We start from the raw sequence: 16,725 nt of genomic DNA, 5'->3' as shown, positions 1-16,725 counted from the left end.
AATAATACAAGATAATTTCTATATTATATAAGAAAATGCCATAAGGATATGGATTTTTTTCTTCCAATATCTTGTTCCAATAAATGTTTTTACTTCATTAGAAAAAAATCTAAATTAGATATATTAAAGAGAATATTACAAAATGCAATGATAAAATTTTGCAGTAATATAAAAATATTCTATATAAAATTTCTCCTCAATAAATAATAATCTTTAGAGTATTAAAATTAATTCTAAAACATAGATTGTTACCATGTAATATGTGCATTATTTTCTAAAATTTTCTCTAAATGGAGAATTATATTAATTTGTGGATATTTGAGCAAAAAATGAATTTTAGTTAGTTTTGCTAAGTCATAGTATTAAATTGGATTTATTTCATATAAAGTTCTAAATAATGTTAATGATTTTTCTTTGTTTTAAAAGAACATATATATCATAAGTAATGAAATCATTGGTTAGCCGTAATGCAAAACTCTAGTACTACTATACAATAAACAAAAATTATTATCAGTTTCTCCATCTATGATCAAAATTTTGTAACATATACATATCTTTTCTCTATAAGCGTGTAGGATTGATAATAAAGTGTCCCTCTCTCACCATTTAATTCCATTGCACCCTCTCAATTCTCTCTGCCATTACTCTCTCATCTTTCCCATTTTTCCTCTCTCTCTCTCTCTCTTACTCAAAGATTTGCACCACCTACCTTTCAAACTTCTTGGCTCGCCAACAAACCGCTGCACATAACCATCAGCGGGTTTCCGATCAGATACAAATCTCAGACCAGACACCGCTGCCACCCTTCTCGCTCCCTATAGTGTTTCAGCTGTACTGCTTCGTCCTCCCAGTGTATGTCTCATATCTAAAACCTCATCATTCCCTGGTGTGGTATTTTATTCTATCATTAATTCAATTTTTTTTAATGTATTAATTGGATCATTACACTTAAAAAATTTCTTAGCTTCTTCATAAAACTCTCACTTTCATAATGATTTTATAATCTCTGTGTTGAATTTTCAGTTAGTGATCATAAATTTTTAATATTAGTTCATTACTTGCTTCTAAGTTTCTTTTCATTCCTCTTTTATCTGTTTCTGACTTTCTAATTACTGTTTTATCTTATAGGCAGAGACGAAAGAAATAAAGAGGAAGATTAAAAGGTTTGTATTCTCTTAATTCGTATATCACCCTTTTTCAGTTCTCTATACGTTTGTGTTTATTATGTAAACACGTGATATACTTTTATACATTTATATGGTTATGTGTGAAATAAAAAAACGTTTAGCTACGATGATGCTATACTAAAAAAGATAGCTGGAAAAATTTAATACATATCGCAGGTCTTATGTCACGTTGGTTGTAAGTTGTATATTAACTGTATGTGACTATGTGTGTCCGTCACACCGTGCACTGAGATAATAACATTTTTTCATTTCAGTTTCTTTTTCTTTTTTCATTACACTTTTTTCCTGGAGGACTTATATTCATACATATATAAATTTAAAATCTGCTAATGATTACAATATATTTAATTACGTTTTGTTCTGTTTTCACGAAAATATTGTTCATTTTCATAAACAGGATAGAGTTGGGAATTTATTTGTACCTACTTTTTGCCTATTTTATTTGCTTTGCACAAATGAGTCCAACGTTTCTCTTTTCGTCTTGTCTTTCCTCTCCCATCTAAATCAAAACTGATCAATACTTTGAAAAGTTAATTTAAATCATCATCCATCAAAGTTATTATAGGTTGTAGAAATTTTAAGTTCTTTAGAGACATCAAGTGATTTTCATCTACACTGCATATGCTTTTTGAATCAATTTCAAAGATTTCTTTGTACTGTACTACTGTAGTCTGTTGTTTTTTTAAAAAAAGGATTTTTTGTTTTTTGGAGATTTGAATAATTCGGAGTATGCGAAATTCATTATTTTGGGTTGCTTATTTAATAACTTATTAATTCATGACTGTGATGTTTTATTTTCTGCAAGACTCTTTTTTTTCTTGCTTTCAATTATGGGTCCTTAATTTGTTTCCTACAATCATCATCTCCAATTCTTCGTCTTTCCTATTAGCTTATATCGATTCTTTTTGTAAGATCTTCAAGAAGAAAGATAAAAGAAAAGTTGTTTTGTTCATATATTATAAAAAGTAGAAAGTTATTGACGTGGATTAAGTATTGCCATAATTTTCCAGCCTTGGAGAAAATTTTCTTTTTTTCTTGAGTACTCTCGGTACCCAAGAAGAACAAAACCCTAAATTTTGATACTCTTTTTTTTTTTCTTCTGCTTCTAGGGTTTGCTTTCAGTCTCCAGTATAAGAAAAGATGTTCGAACCAAATATGTTGCTTGCGGCTATGAACAACGCAGATAGCAATAATCACAACTACAACCATGAAGACAACAACAATGAAGGGTTTCTTAGGGACGATGAGTTCGACAGTGCGAATACGAAATCCGGAAGTGAGAATCAAGAGGGAGGATCAGGAAACGATCAAGATCCTCTTCATCCGAACAAGAAGAAACGATATCATCGACATACCCAACTTCAGATCCAGGAGATGGAAGCGTATGCATATCTTAATTTACTCACTCGCTTCAATTTTCTTCATTTTTAAAAATATTTTTTTTTGACAATTTTTTGTTTCGGTTGTTAAATAGATTTTTCAAAGAGTGTCCTCACCCAGATGACACGCAAAGGAAACAACTAAGCCGTGAATTGGGGTTGGAGCCTCTCCAGGTCAAATTCTGGTTTCAAAACAAACGTACGCAAATGAAGGTATAATTTTATATTATATATGAACACATATACTATATACTTGATTCGATTATTATCCAATTCATATTGAAGGGCTTATGTTCATACTTAGACCTCTATGCATCAGATCTCAATCACACTCGTGACAACTTTTGGTGGATGGTATTTCAATTAGAATTAATTCGTTGACTTTGTTAGATTTTTAGATCTAGTTAATAGTACAATTGACTTAATTTTCTTACTTTTTCCTCCAGATTTTTTTTTTTTTTTTTTTTTTTTCAATTAAAAGGTTGTTGTTTGGCAGAGCTATGTGTTTTTGGCGGATCAGGCCATAGAAATATTGAGATTGTTTGGTTGAAACAAATTTGATTTATTAGCTAAGTTAGAGCCATAATCTATATAGACTGAAACGTTTTAGACACATATGCTTAAAATACGGTGAAACACATACTGTCTATAACGTGTAGACAAGTGTGTTATGTGTGTGTGTATAAATATACTTTCCCACTTTTTTAGCAAAATCCTTTGTTGCTTCACTTTACCCAAACTACAAACTTCGGTAGCTAAATAACTTGTATATAAAAAAAAAGAACTACAGAGATGACGGAACTATAATTAAGTTTTATTCGTGCAGAATCATCACGAGCGGCATGAGAACTCGCATCTTCGGGCGGAGAACGATAAGCTGCGAAACGACAACCTTAGATATCGAGAGGCTCTTGCAAATGCTTCGTGTCCTAATTGTGGTGGTCCGACGGCTATCGGAGAAATGTCTTTCGACGAACACCAACTCCGTCTGGAAAATGCTCGATTAAGGGAAGAGGTAACTAAACAATTAACTTCACAATCTTATAATGTTTGATCATTGATGTACATACAGATAATAATATTTAGTCGCATGTTTTGATTTTTGATTTTTCAATACTTCAATTAAAATAGATAAAATCATTAATATATCACTATATTATTACATCGCTTTCCATATATCAATTCATTCTATTTTTTTTTTTTTTTTCAATTCATTCTATTTAATATAGTAGTATTTTAGTAATCCTAATATTAAAGTCATATACAAAATGTTCTATTTGATAATTAAAAACACATTTGTTCGTATTGAAATAATAGAAAAACAAAATTATTTAACTTATTTCTACTGATTTTTGGATTGGTAAAAGTAAATTTACAAGTTAAACATAAATTTAACAATTTATATTTGTGAAACAAGTAGAAAATCATAAAACATAACTTGAGAGAAACGTAAGGAGTAACATGGTTCTTGTTTTTGTCTGTGTAGATCGACCGTATATCCGCGATTGCAGCCAAATACGTAGGCAAGCCAGTCTCAAACTATCCTCTAATGTCTCCGCCTCCTCTTCCTCCACGTCCTCTAGAACTCGGCATGGGAAATCTTGGAGGAGAAGCTTATGGAAACAATCCAACCGATCTCCTCAAGTCCATCACTACACCAACCGAAGCTGATAAACCGGTCATCATAGACTTAGCTGTGGCTGCAATGGAAGAGCTCATGAGGATGGCTCAAGTGGACGATTCATTGTGGAAGAGTTTGGTTTTTGACGATGAAGAGTATGCTCGGACGTTTCCTAGAGGGATCGGACCTAGACCTGCTGGATTTAGATCTGAAGCTTCGCGAGAAACCGCGGTTGTGATCATGAATCATGTTAACATCGTTGAGATTCTCATGGATGTGGTGATTAACATTTTCATTTTGCATTTATTTAAAAGTAATCTTCTCTACTGAAGAGTTTTTGACAACATAGTGATATGGTGTTCCAGAATCAATGGTCAACGATTTTCGCGGGGATGGTATCTAGAGCGATGACATTGGCGGTTTTATCCACCGGAGTTGCAGGAAAATTTAATGGAGCTCTTCAAGTGGTAAGTGTTTTATTCTTTCTTTCTGTAAACATTAACTTGGAACTGAAGTAACCACTCTGTTTTGCAGATGACTGCAGAGTTTCAAGTTCCATCTCCATTAGTCCCGACCCGCGAAACCTATTTTGCACGTTACTGTAAACAACAAGGAGATGGTTCGTGGGCGGTTGTGGATATCTCTTTGGATAGTCTCCAACCAAATCCCCCGGCTAGATGCTGGCGGCGAGCTTCTGGATGTTTGATTCAAGAAATGCCAAATGGATATTCTAAGGTATATACTAAAAACATTAGGCCTATATATCTATAAGCTACAAATTCAACAAATACAAAATTTAATGTAACAGGTGACTTGGGTGGAGCATGTGGAAGTTGATGACAGAGGAGTCCATAGCTTATACAAACACATGGTTAGTACTGGTCATGCCTTTGGTGCTAAACGCTGGGTTGCGATTCTTGACCGCCAATGTGAGCGGTTAGCTAGCGTCATGGCTACAAACATTTCCTCTGGAGAAGTTGGCGGTAAGCATAATGTTTTGTTTCATAACTACTTTCTCATAGTCAGGCTTAGAATCAGCATCAGAAACACAATTTTATAATGACGAAATTGCAGTGATAACAAACCAAGAAGGGAGGAGGAGTATGCTGAAATTGGCGGAGCGGATGGTTATAAGCTTTTGTGCAGGAGTGAGTGCTTCAACAGCTCACACGTGGACTACATTGTCCGGTACAGGAGCTGAAGATGTTAGAGTGATGACTAGGAAGAGTGTGGACGATCCAGGAAGGCCTCCGGGTATTGTTCTTAGTGCAGCCACTTCCTTTTGGATCCCTGTTCCTCCAAAGAGAGTCTTTGATTTCCTCAGAGATGAGAATTCAAGAAATGAGGTAACACTTTTAGTTATTAACGCTCTTTAGTTCTGATTTGGACAGAGTGTTAATGTTGCTTTTGTGAGATATGCAGTGGGATATTCTGTCTAATGGAGGAGTTGTGCAAGAAATGGCACATATTGCTAACGGGAGGGATACCGGAAACTGTGTTTCTCTTCTTCGGGTAAATGTGAGTTAAACCGGGTTTCTTACTCTTGTTATGATCTTCTGATCGTAGCTAATAACTTAATCTTTTCCTTATGTCACAGAGTGCAAACTCTAGCCAGAGCAATATGCTGATTCTACAAGAGAGCTGCACTGATCCTACAGCTTCCTTTGTGATCTATGCTCCAGTCGATATTGTAGCAATGAATATAGTGCTTAATGGAGGTGATCCGGACTATGTGGCTCTGCTTCCATCGGGTTTTGCTATTCTTCCTGATGGTAATGCCAATGGTGGAGGAGATGGAGGGTCGCTCTTGACCGTGGCTTTTCAGATTCTGGTTGACTCAGTTCCTACAGCTAAGCTATCTCTTGGCTCTGTTGCAACTGTTAACAATCTAATAGCTTGCACTGTTGAGAGAATCAAAGCTTCCATGTCTTGTGAGACTGCTTGAAACCAACCCATTAGGTACTTTCAGCAAACATATTCTTCTCGCTGTTACGCCTTTACGTGATCATACTTATCTTCTTTCTTTCTGCAGGAAACTAAAAAAATGGAAAATGAAGGAAAAAAAAGGAGAGATTTTGGTTTGAAAGAAGCGGAGGAGTCAAGATCGAACCTCACAAGATACACCATTGAGACTGAGTGTTAGTAGTGTGAAGTTTTGTTCTGCTTAAACTAAGCAGTTAAAAACTTTTTTACTTGAAAAGTTAGAATGCAAATGGTTTTACGAGGTTCGGGAATTGACTTCCCCTGCAACATACTGAATTAGAAAGAAAAAGTAGGTTAGAAAGTCTTTTTGGAATCCTTTTTGTGTTACAGTTACTGTTTTTCTTTTCTTGTTGTGGTTAGATGGAACCACATCAAGAACTTGGAGTTTGACATTTCTTTTGGAGTTTTGTATAAATATCTTATACAAGTATTGGTTTTTCACTTTCTTTTTGTCTTTGCTTCGTAAAGCTCACATACCAGACGCTCACATACCAGACATTGAGTTTCTCTTAAAAGGGTCATTGCAAGGCAACCGGAAACTCGTAGTGTCGTACCATGAATTTGATTTCAATCATGCTGAGAGAACAATAACTTGAACCAACAAATCGGAGTGCTATCTAACGATTGTTGGTTCAATAAAACCGAACCAATTCAATCAAGACTCAAAGAGGACCAAAATCTACCAACAGAAGACCCCTAGTCCAGTGATGTAGAAGAGCAAAGAAGGAATTTGAATTAAAACAAAGAAATATTTCATTGTTGTTGAGCCAACAAAACAAAAATTCCACAGAACTAGGAAAGCAATAACATTTTCACATGAAAAAAAGGATAGTGAGTAACTAACTGCTTTTTATCTCAGGCCATCTTTTTTCTTGGCATGGTAGTTGATCTCTTGCCAACATATCCGGTGCTTTTGGTGGATCTACAGACTAACCTCGAAGAACAGCCAGAATCCCAAAACCCATGAAAGGCACATACATCATTAGCAATCTGTCAGATGCCTTCCCTGAACCTATCATCTCTCCTAGGATTGCAGCCTAAAGATTCACATAGTCATAGTCAAGACAGAATATTGCCAATTCTTAAACCATATAGAGTCCACAAGAACGCAGACCAGACATAACATAAGAGTAGACTATAGCCAAAAATACCTATGTGCATCAAGATATATCCACCAAGAAACGCTAATAAGCTATATATATATATATATATATATATATATCGTCAGATTTTAAGAATATCAAAAAAAGTTCAGAAGTTTCACAAAACCAATTCCACCAATACACACAGTGACATATATAACAGTAAGAAAAGTTGAGAACTTTAACTTAATTTCCCAAACGAGTTTACTACTAGCCTGATCTAATCAAATCTGTACATGGTTCAGCAGCTTGAATGATGTTTGCAAATCTTTAATATCAAAGAACAAAGTTATGATTTTCACATGATCATCTTGCCCTCAGATCAGTATACTAACCTAACTAAAACCCTAAAAACCCGAAAATCAAGAAAATTGAAACCAGTGTACCATGGAAGTAACGAGGGAAGCTCCATACAACAAGCAGGTGGTACCAAACCACGACTTGCCGACGAGAATGGCGTAGACGTTAGCAATGGAGAGCGGCCATCAGAACAAAAGCTCATGCCACACAAGTCCAACTAGAAAATGCGGCTTCTCCATGAGCAAGTAGTCTCCGAAATCGGCAATGTACTTGCTTTTCAGATCGGTGAGAATCGCCGGGTAGATTCCTCTAGGTAGCGACGTTTGGCCGTCGATGAGCGGCGCGATTATCGCCATTGAAGCGAAGTATACGAAGAGAGCCACGTCGATTAGCTTCCCTAAAGCTCCCATCTTTTTCTTCTTCCTGCTCTGATTGATTGATTACTCTGTTTCAAAATCTGAGTTCTGAGAGAGTCGTTGACCGGATGAAGAAGACCAAAATTATTGGTTTACCTAACCGAACTAATAAACCGGGAAGAATACTCCGGTTCAATTAAGTGGTTCAGGTAAAGATTTGATTATCAATTTTTCAAGTGCGTTTGAGCTTTGAGATTTCTTCAGGCAGCAAGAGAAAGATGAGCGAGACGAGACCCGTGCCGAGGAGAGAGAGTCCATGGGGTTTACCGGAAGGTCACCGTGAGCCCAAAGCTCACCGCTGCAACGATCGTGTCGAGGATGTTGTCCAGGTTCTCACTATTTCCTTCTTAGTTTCGTATGCGGTTTTAAAAATTCGATCTTTTTTCTTCCTTCTGGTAAACCTCTGGATCTCTCTTCTGCTATTTTTGTTTTGGATTGATATGCTCGTCGCATTAGAGATTCAGTGAAATCAATTTAGGGTTTTTTCAAAGGTTTCTGTTACTTTTCATAATGAATAATGATGGATGATTGATGGAATATGGTAATGAAGTAATCCATTGCCTTCTGAAGTGTGTATCTCCAATTGTGTTTGTTGAAGCTTGTATCAATTATTGACTTTGTTGTAATATACACAATTTTGCTGCAATTGAAGATCTAAAATTTGCTTGGCTTGATCCATGATTATTGCATATTTTCGTATTATAAACTCCTCTTGGACCTTATTGATGTTTATAGCATTAGTAACTTTTGCAGGCGATTTTCGAGGGAAACCCGTTTAAGACGGTTCCAGGACCTTTTAAACTCTTCTACAGATGCATGCGCTCTAAGCCAGGGTATGTGCAAGTTCTGACTCTACCATCAGTTTTGGTTGATAGTACTTAGCTGCAGAATCTTTGGTTTTTTGTTGCATTGCTTTATACGCTGCCCTGATTCATAAAAGATAGAATTTAAGGCTTAAAGTTTAAGCCTTTTCTGCTTTCTTGTCGCTCGTAATCTTCCTCAGTTTGTTTGTTATTCACACTAAATGTGGAGCCATTCATCCATCTTGTTTTTTTTCAGAGAGGAACCAACCGAGCCGTTCACATACCTGGACTTGGAACCTCCAAAGAGAGAAGTTAAACTTGAGTAAAGTGATATTCACTCCCCTTTTCTCTTTTTCCTTCCAACTATTTAGCTGAGCATGTAAGCGTCATGATTGTGATTGTGAAGTTTCCCTTCAATATGTATCAACATCTTATTTTATCATAATCCCAATTAAACTGATACTTGGAGTTCCATTTCAGTTTTATCTTTTGATAGTTCTGCTCACTTGCAAGCTTATCTCTGAAATCTTAACTCTGATGAGAAAAGAAGTTGATTTCTTATGTAGTATCAGAAAAAATGATTTACAATTTATCTTTGGTTTGTGGTTTCCTTCAACTTTTCCTATTACAAAATCTTCTGATAAGTTTATTTACCGTCTAAGTATGTTAATAGTCATTTAATCAAATTGTTGAACTCTTATCTATTTGAGGAATTTCGCGTTCTGATTGTGAACTCCCAGCTGCACTTTGTGTGGCTTTGAGTTTCTTGTTACTCTTCTGCTTAAGCATCTCCTTGATCTCTGCTTCCTTCTTATCCACAACTTTGATCAATTCCTTGAAACTCGGTGCACGTAAACCTCTCCCTGGTCGAGATGATGGCTCAGACACTTCGCCTGCCCTTTCCTCATCCGCATTTTCTGGTAGTAACCTCTGGTACTGCCAGAAAACCCTCCAGAAGAAGACAGTGAGTGCCATGAAGCAAGTGATGCCACATATAAGGAAGAGTCCCCAGAAACTCTTGAGCGATAGCTGAGAGTCCTCACTGTTTGAGATCTGCATTGAGCATTCATGCTTGTAGTTAAGCCATTTCCTGTGGATTTTCTCGAGCTCGCCTTCTTCAGACAGTTGCAGGATAGCTGTCGACATGTCTACAGCTAAAGGGGAGTCTCTCTGAAATGCCTGCAACAACGGATTATGCATTCTTGTGTGAGAAGAGTTGTAGAATAATATATATATATACAGGTTGCTCTAAAGTGATTTTACATACAAAACCCCAGCCTGTGCGTGTGAATTCTTGTCCTACTGTACGGAACTTGCAGTTGCTGTTTGTCAAAAGAACTTCGATGTAAGGAAGCTCATCTACAATGGCTGCCACGCCCCCATTCCTGGGACCACGTTGAAGAGCAGAAAGGTATTGTTCTTCGTCTTTCAGTGGAACAATCCTCGAGGGCGCTATGTTAAGCTCGTTGACCATATAGTTCCGAGCAAAGGTACCGTCTTGAACTCCAATTGGTTCATTGCTCGTTACCAAGCTATCTATTCCTTCAATCCGAGATGTCAGCTGTCGAACAGTTAGGATTGAAGTGAGACTGGCCGTGTAGCTCGAGTTGATGATCAAAACCACAAACAACCATATGATCAACACCAGCCTCCCCAGTGAACTGACCGTGTTCTCCCCTGAAAGATCAAAAGGAAAAAGTAATAAAATTTACTTCTCTCCAACATCCTGTAAGCTCTGGTGTGAAGTACACGAGGTTACTTGAGTTACAGCGTACTTACTATGAGAGAAGAACATCGTTGAGAAGCTAAACCTGTAACAATGAAGAGAAGGAAAATGAGGTCTAAATGTAACCTCAAGCTCTCGGTGTCAAGAAGTGGGAAACTAACCAGAAGATGGTGATGAGTTGACGCCTAGGAGGGCCACGGAATTCTTCGTTGAAGCGATGTTCGAGAATCCAAACCATGGCTCCCACAAAGAGAAAAAAGGCTCCAGTGACAGCCCACATCTCTATAGTGAATGGTTTCAGGAATGACCAAGGACTAGACTTGGCTTCCTTAACTGGAGCCACCACCACAAGCCCTGATTCTATAAACGGTTGTGTGAAATCTACATATCTTGTTCTGTTTGTAACGATCGTGATATCTCCTACCGCTACATCGTATTTCTGAAGAGAAAAAAAACAAAAAAAACAGGTTAGCATCTTCTGAAAGTTGTGAACTTGATTGAGTAATGTAGCTACTTACATCAGCAACAACTTCATTGACGAGATTATCGTAAGAAGGGTTCCTCTTTCCATCTCCATATAGTAGATAAGTACGGGGAACAGGATACGGAAGCAATGCGATCGCGGCTTCAAAGACATCAATGCAGTAGCCCCTAACGCCAGGTGGGTTCTTATCTTTAGAGACGTAATCTGTATAGCTCACACGGTTAGGAACCGCAATTCTGAGAGGTTTCCCATTGTTAGGAAACACCCAACCACGAGGAGGCTTAGTTACTTCGCCTGGCCATAAGATTCCATAAAGATGCTGGTTTGCTGTAGATGTGTTTGGAGGCTTGGAGTATAATTTCTCTGGAGGCACCACAGAGAGACCCGAATGATTTGACCAGTACCCGACTCTGCGTGGACCTGTACCTACTAAGTTTAGAACTTCATAAGCTGGGTTAACCCGGTTTCTGTCTGAATCAAACTGGATTGACCCTGTCACACCGGTATGATTCATCCCAAGTATGATCTTCATAAACTTCTCCCCTTCATTGAAAACACTCAGTGCTGATAACTGTATAGCGCTACCGTTTGTTTTGTGTAGATTTGGATCGTTGGAGAAAGTTACTTTATTGTTTTCTTTGAAGAAAACATCGAGGGCACGAGCAACTAACCAAACGGAATCATAAGCATACATGGCATATGAGTTGAAGCCATCATCGTTTGTAAGATTCTTCCATCTCGCCATAAAATGTCTCTTCACACTACTCTCATATGTGTAATGGCGAAAAGCAACTACTCCTTGCAAGAGATCCATTGCGTCCGAATCCACTGGCACCATGGAGTCCATAGCTGTAGGAAGCCAGTCTGTTGCGATCCAAACATAACCGCTTCCCATCATTCCAAGAGATTTAGCCACACGGAAAACATCTAAACCAGAGTCAGGATTCACATGAACAACGAAAACCCGAGATGCCATCAGGTTTACAGAAACCAACAAGTCTTCGATGAAGGTAGAATCTGCACCAGGTGTGATTGCAGCCTTGTAAGAGATCCTGGAGCGTTTCTTGGCTAATGCATCGCCTAGAACAGATATCCCGTTCCTACCACACTCATCATCAACGAATATCGCAATGACTTGTCTCCATCCGGAATAGGATACAAAATCTGCGATTGCATGCATTTGGAAGTAGTCGTTCTGCGTGGTGCGGAGGAAATAAGGATATTGCAGAGAAGAGAGTGTTGGATCCGTTGCACCAAATGACAAGAGAGGTACATGAAGCTCATTAGCTACATAGCCAATCATGTGAGCAATCCCTGAAGATTGTGGACCAATGGCTGCAACCACTTTTGTTTCCATCAGCTGCAAGGCTACACCATAAGATTAAAAACATAATCATCATTCATTCTTCCGGAGCGTTTTCACAAACTAGTAATGAGCTAAAAAGTCAGTTCCCTTTGGCTACTGTATCAAGAGAGAAGAAGAAGATGATTTACCTCCCATGGTGCCAATAAATCCACTGCAATTTGAGTCTTGAAAGACAATATTAAGCTTGACACCCTTAAGTACAGTTTGGTCAGCATTAACGTCATCCATAGCCGCTTTAATCGCAGGTTTAGCCGCTTTTCCGATAAAAGAATCATAAGTAAACAGAGCTCCAACATTTACAGAGCTAGGCCTCTGTGATAATGTCGGCGGCAAAGAAGAAGAAGAGTTTCTTGAATAATTTCTTCTACAAGCACATTCCTTTGGAACTACCCACAAGACAGAAACACATAACAACACAACTCTGATTGCTCTCGCCACTGAAACTCCTCTTATCATCATTAAAAATCCCATCTTTAATGTCCACGGCTCACAGAACCATTTGATCTATTTGGAATGACACCTGCGAAATAAACAATGCCCACCATGAATCAGAATCCAGATTAAACACATTCAAAAGACAAAAAAAGACGGTTCAGACAAGAAAGAAGAAGGCAAGCAAACCAAGATATCAGGAGATAGATTCTGTAGAGAGATTGGTGTACACACATTTGTGTCTGTATATTTATAAAATAATAATGTATTTGTATAATGAGGCCCTTGGATTTTAGAAACTGGTGCCTGCCTACATGTGAATATAGGCACTGAAATTAAAAGAAGTGTGAGGGAGAGCCGTCATAAAGATGGTTTGCAAACAAAAAAAGCAAAAAGCGTAATTAATAATTCAGTGAATAGAGAATCAAATGATGATGGCAGTGAGTGATATGTCAATTAATTAACAAATAATTGTTCACACGAATCAAATAACTAAACATAAAACACACCTTAATTAATCATAACGGTGATATTCCAACTTGTATACAATAATCAAAAAAAAAAAAGACACTGCATGACTTTGATTCTACAGAACATGGCAGTGAGTGAGTGGTGGATAAAGAAGAAAAAGTGCAAAAGTGCATCCATATAAGTATCGGATTTTTAATGAATTTTTCTTTATTTATATTAAACTTTTCATGAATTTGTAATTACTAATTAGAAGATCTATTATTAGATTACATTCAGAGGATATTGCTTTGAGATTTTGGGACCAAAACTTGGGAGACATGACTAACCAAAAGTATAACTTCTTCATAAGGATAGTATATGTAAGAACAAAAAGGAAACCAACAAATTATGCAACTGAGATAGAAAAAAAAAAAAAAAGAAGAAGCAACCTTGGAATAAATAGGAGAAACAAACTTTAATCAGAGATCTGTATTCTTCAGATGTAAAACGAGTGGTTGAGCACTCGAGCATAAAGAAGAAAGACAAAGAAAAGAAGCAGAAGCAGTAGCAGAAGAAGAACTGTTTCTGAGCTCAAGCAAAGAATAATTAATAATAATATTCTCTCTCTTTTTTTCTTTCTTTCTTTTTTTGGTTGCTAATTATTACTTGGTTTTTTTCTTTGGTTTTTGATCTTTCTGTGATATTGTAACTTTTGTTTTGGAGTGCCAATTCTGAAGGGGTCAGTGTAGACGACTAGACGTAGGGGAAGGTGTGGGGGTATCCATGCTTTTCTTGTGTCCGTATACTATTGGAGAATCAACTTTTACTCTAGCTATTATTGGTAACTATCATTTATGAAGATAGTTAATGCATTTGTTTTTTGGCGGTAAGTGAGATGCGCTGTGGTTAAACGGATAGTTAAATGGTAGTAATTAACTACGTACGTACATGGGGATAAAAGAAGAAGTAAAAGTGTGAATGCGACGACCTAAGTGCTCGAACCTCGGAGGCCGCCTTCGTCAAAGAATAGTTAACAAGAGATATTTTCAAGACATTAATAGTAGAGTAAATAGTACTACTATTCGCTAGGGACCCAGAAATATATCATATATGAATAAGGTTGCATGAAACACATGGACTAACTCGACTTTTTTTTTTTGTATTTAGAGTGTTCATAAAGGAATGTTGTAAAACAAAACTTATAAGCTTACATTTGTTCTTATTAGTTCCTTGTTGAAAATTTCATTTGTTCATCTGTTAACACATAAATAATATGCCACTGAACCCACAAATTTTTAGTAATATATCGTGTGACTGATATTTTTTTATTTATTTAATACAAAAGAAATCAAATATGAACCAGGAAAATAGACACTTGCAATTATCTTTCTTTTTAAATTTTTCCTTCTTTGAAATTCCTCAATCTATTATCTGGATTTGATTCTAAGGATGAGGGTCCATATTTCATCTTTTGTTTGTCTGCTAGAGTAAAGCCATGACCATCTTTAACGTATTGACGACTTAACATTACTTAATCGGGAAAGAGACACACAATTTTGATCGTTCTTTGACTTCGTTAACTTAATCTAAACTCCACGTTGATAAAATAAAGTGATTCATTGATTCCTGTTTATTTTCAGTTTTTTTTTTTTTTTTTAATTGTTAATGGGTTAGAAAAAATTATCAATTGAACATGTTTGATATAAATTGGGCCAGAGAACGACGCTTAAACTAAATGGGCCTTAAAATAGTGAAATAACGGGCCGTGAAAGCAATAATCTCAGGGGATGGATGATGATTACAGAAGGTGACGCTGGGATAAGTCTTTTCTGGATAAAACACTCTTCTTCATCCTCCTCCTGGAGCCAGAGCTCAGAGCTCCATCATCAAAATCCCTTCCAATGGCTTCCTCGCTCGTCTCTTCTTTTCAACCCAGGTATTATATACTCTTTCAATTACTCTTAAACCCTTTATGCCGACTCTTCATTTCTCTAGGGTTTCGTTTTTCTCTACTTGGCATTTTCTACTCAAAAACTCTTTAAATTGTTAGGTTCATGAGCCTTTCAAGTACAAAAAGAGTCTCTTGTTAGTTTTTTTATCTTTAGTAATCGACAGGAACGTCAACTTGGTGGGTGAATTTTAAAACTATGGGACTTTGAATTTGGAAATTTGATTGTGTTATGTTGTTATGTGGAACTCAGTATGTCAAAGCAGGATTCTAGAAGTTTTCTGGAAGTTCTATAAGAATGCAGCTCTTCCTTAATCTAACATTATCCTGGGGTTCCAAATCTCAGTTCCTGTGTATTGTTTGGTAGAGTTTTACATTTCTAGACATGTTTGGTTCTGAAGATAACAGTACATTCCCCTTTGTTTATAGGTCAGCATTTTTGGGAGATAGGAATGTGTTCAAGGTATCAATCACGCCATTTGCTCAAGTTGGGTATTCCAGTAAGACCATTGAATGCAAGGAATCAAGGATAGGAAAGCAACCGATCGCTGTACCTTCCAATGTAACCATTGCTTTAGAAGGTCAAGACTTGAAAGTGAAAGGTCCACTTGGAGAGCTCGCTTTGACTTATCCACGAGAAGTTGAGCTTACCAAGGAAGATTCCGGTCTCTTAAGGGTCAAAAAAACTGTTGAAACTAGAAGAGCCAACCAAATGCACGGCCTTTTCAGGTTACACAAACTTCTCATCTTTTCTTGCTTTATTCAAATAGTTGCAATGGAGGATTCTTTTAACTTTTTGAGGTTAAAGATTGTTTGTTCTAATCCTTTTTTTTTTTTTAAAAAAAACTTTTAGGACGCTTACGGATAACATGGTTGTGGGAGTATCAAAGGGATTTGAGAAAAAACTTATACTAGTGGGAGTTGGGTATCGTGCAACAGTGGAAGGGAAAGAATTGGTGCTGAATCTCGGGTTTTCTCACCCGGTTAAGATGAAGATACCGGATAGTCTGAAAGTGAAAGTGGAAGAGAACACAAGAATCACGGTGAGTGGATACGACAAGAGTGAAATCGGGCAGTTTGCTGCTACGGTTAGGAAGTGGAGGCCACCGGAGCCGTACAAGGGTAAAGGAGTCAAGTATTCTGATGAGATTGTTCGGAGGAAGGAAGGAAAAGCTGGAAAGAAGAAGTGATCTTCAGTTTCGTTGTTATGTCTACTTACTTATCTACTCTCAATGTTAAATGTGTATTTTGCTCATATTTTGTTTTTAGAAATTGAAGTTGTTTGTTTTGGGATTCTTGCAGATTTGTTTAAAAGGAACCCATTAATTGTTTTTGATGCTCTGAGAAATGTCATCTGAATGTTTTTAGGTGCTTTGATGGGAAAATTTCTATTTGAAAAGGATCATCAACTTATTAGCCATTTTAGCAAAACTTGAAGTGTAAATTGAATCTATTCATTCAGTGTTGTGCATATAACTATGGCTTTTG

At 36.9% G+C, this 16,725-nt stretch overlaps 4 protein-coding genes and 1 pseudogene across 11 annotated transcripts; 3 read left to right on the top strand and 2 right to left on the bottom strand.

The window, feature by feature from the left end:
* The first annotated feature begins 342 nt into the window (after positions 1-342).
* Positions 343-6,611, top strand: LOC104739056 (homeobox-leucine zipper protein HDG2). Of its 4 annotated transcripts, none has more exons than XM_010459303.3 (13): positions 343-852; positions 1,129-1,163; positions 2,297-2,569; positions 2,662-2,779; positions 3,393-3,581; positions 4,053-4,466; positions 4,553-4,654; positions 4,722-4,922; positions 4,996-5,170; positions 5,262-5,533; positions 5,610-5,699; positions 5,785-6,146; positions 6,220-6,611. In XM_010459303.3, exons 3-12 carry the CDS (start codon positions 2,328-2,330, stop codon positions 6,130-6,132), a joined length of 2,151 nt encoding a protein of 716 aa, XP_010457605.2. In that variant the 5' UTR covers positions 343-852; positions 1,129-1,163; positions 2,297-2,327; the 3' UTR covers positions 6,133-6,146; positions 6,220-6,611. The 4 variants fall into 4 exon arrangements, with proteins under 4 accessions (XP_010457605.2, XP_010457604.2, XP_087341817.1 ...); XM_010459302.3 differs by having other exon boundaries at positions 5,610-5,705; XM_087485691.1 differs by lacking the exons at positions 343-852; positions 1,129-1,163 and adding an exon at positions 1,960-2,094.
* Positions 6,612-6,880: 269 nt separating this feature from the next.
* LOC104739055 (uncharacterized) lies at positions 6,881-8,078 on the bottom strand (annotated as a pseudogene). Its single transcript, XR_015580584.1, has 2 exons — positions 7,699-8,078; positions 6,881-7,207 (listed from the first exon to the last, which is right to left on the bottom strand). The product of XR_015580584.1 is annotated as an uncharacterized LOC104739055 (transcript).
* An 88-nt stretch (positions 8,079-8,166) lies between these two features.
* On the top strand, positions 8,167-9,305 carry LOC109128594 (uncharacterized). The gene is made up of 3 exons (XM_019235196.2): positions 8,167-8,357; positions 8,782-8,861; positions 9,088-9,305. The coding sequence occupies exons 1-3, from the start codon at positions 8,247-8,249 to the stop codon at positions 9,155-9,157; spliced, it is 261 nt and encodes an 86-aa protein (XP_019090741.1). The 5' UTR covers positions 8,167-8,246; the 3' UTR covers positions 9,158-9,305.
* Positions 9,306-9,366: 61 nt separating this feature from the next.
* Positions 9,367-14,019, bottom strand: LOC104739053 (glutamate receptor 3.4-like). Of its 4 annotated transcripts, none has more exons than XM_010459300.3 (7): positions 13,739-14,019; positions 12,536-12,927; positions 11,076-12,409; positions 10,719-10,996; positions 10,611-10,642; positions 10,099-10,508; positions 9,367-10,010 (listed from the first exon to the last, which is right to left on the bottom strand). In XM_010459300.3, exons 2-7 carry the CDS (start codon positions 12,876-12,878, stop codon positions 9,513-9,515), a joined length of 2,895 nt encoding a protein of 964 aa, XP_010457602.2. In that variant the 5' UTR covers positions 12,879-12,927; positions 13,739-14,019; the 3' UTR covers positions 9,367-9,512. The 4 variants fall into 4 exon arrangements, with proteins under 4 accessions (XP_010457602.2, XP_019090740.2, XP_087341815.1 ...); XM_019235195.2 differs by having other exon boundaries at positions 11,076-12,401; positions 13,739-14,016; XM_087485689.1 differs by lacking the exon at positions 13,739-14,019 and adding an exon at positions 13,029-13,170 and having other exon boundaries at positions 11,076-12,401.
* A 1,043-nt stretch (positions 14,020-15,062) lies between these two features.
* Positions 15,063-16,568, top strand: LOC104739052 (large ribosomal subunit protein uL6c). The gene is made up of 3 exons (XM_010459299.3): positions 15,063-15,225; positions 15,667-15,966; positions 16,091-16,568. The coding sequence occupies exons 1-3, from the start codon at positions 15,191-15,193 to the stop codon at positions 16,425-16,427; spliced, it is 672 nt and encodes a 223-aa protein (XP_010457601.1). The 5' UTR covers positions 15,063-15,190; the 3' UTR covers positions 16,428-16,568.
* The last annotated feature ends 157 nt before the right edge of the window (positions 16,569-16,725 follow it).

This window comes from Camelina sativa, chromosome 14, assembly GCF_030686135.1.
Source record: "Camelina sativa cultivar CO46 ecotype springtype chromosome 14, ASM3068613v1".
Taxonomy (NCBI): domain Eukaryota; kingdom Viridiplantae; phylum Streptophyta; class Magnoliopsida; order Brassicales; family Brassicaceae; genus Camelina; species Camelina sativa.
Note: the sequence above shows the minus strand (reverse complement) of the source record. Positions and strands in the feature narration are given on the sequence as shown.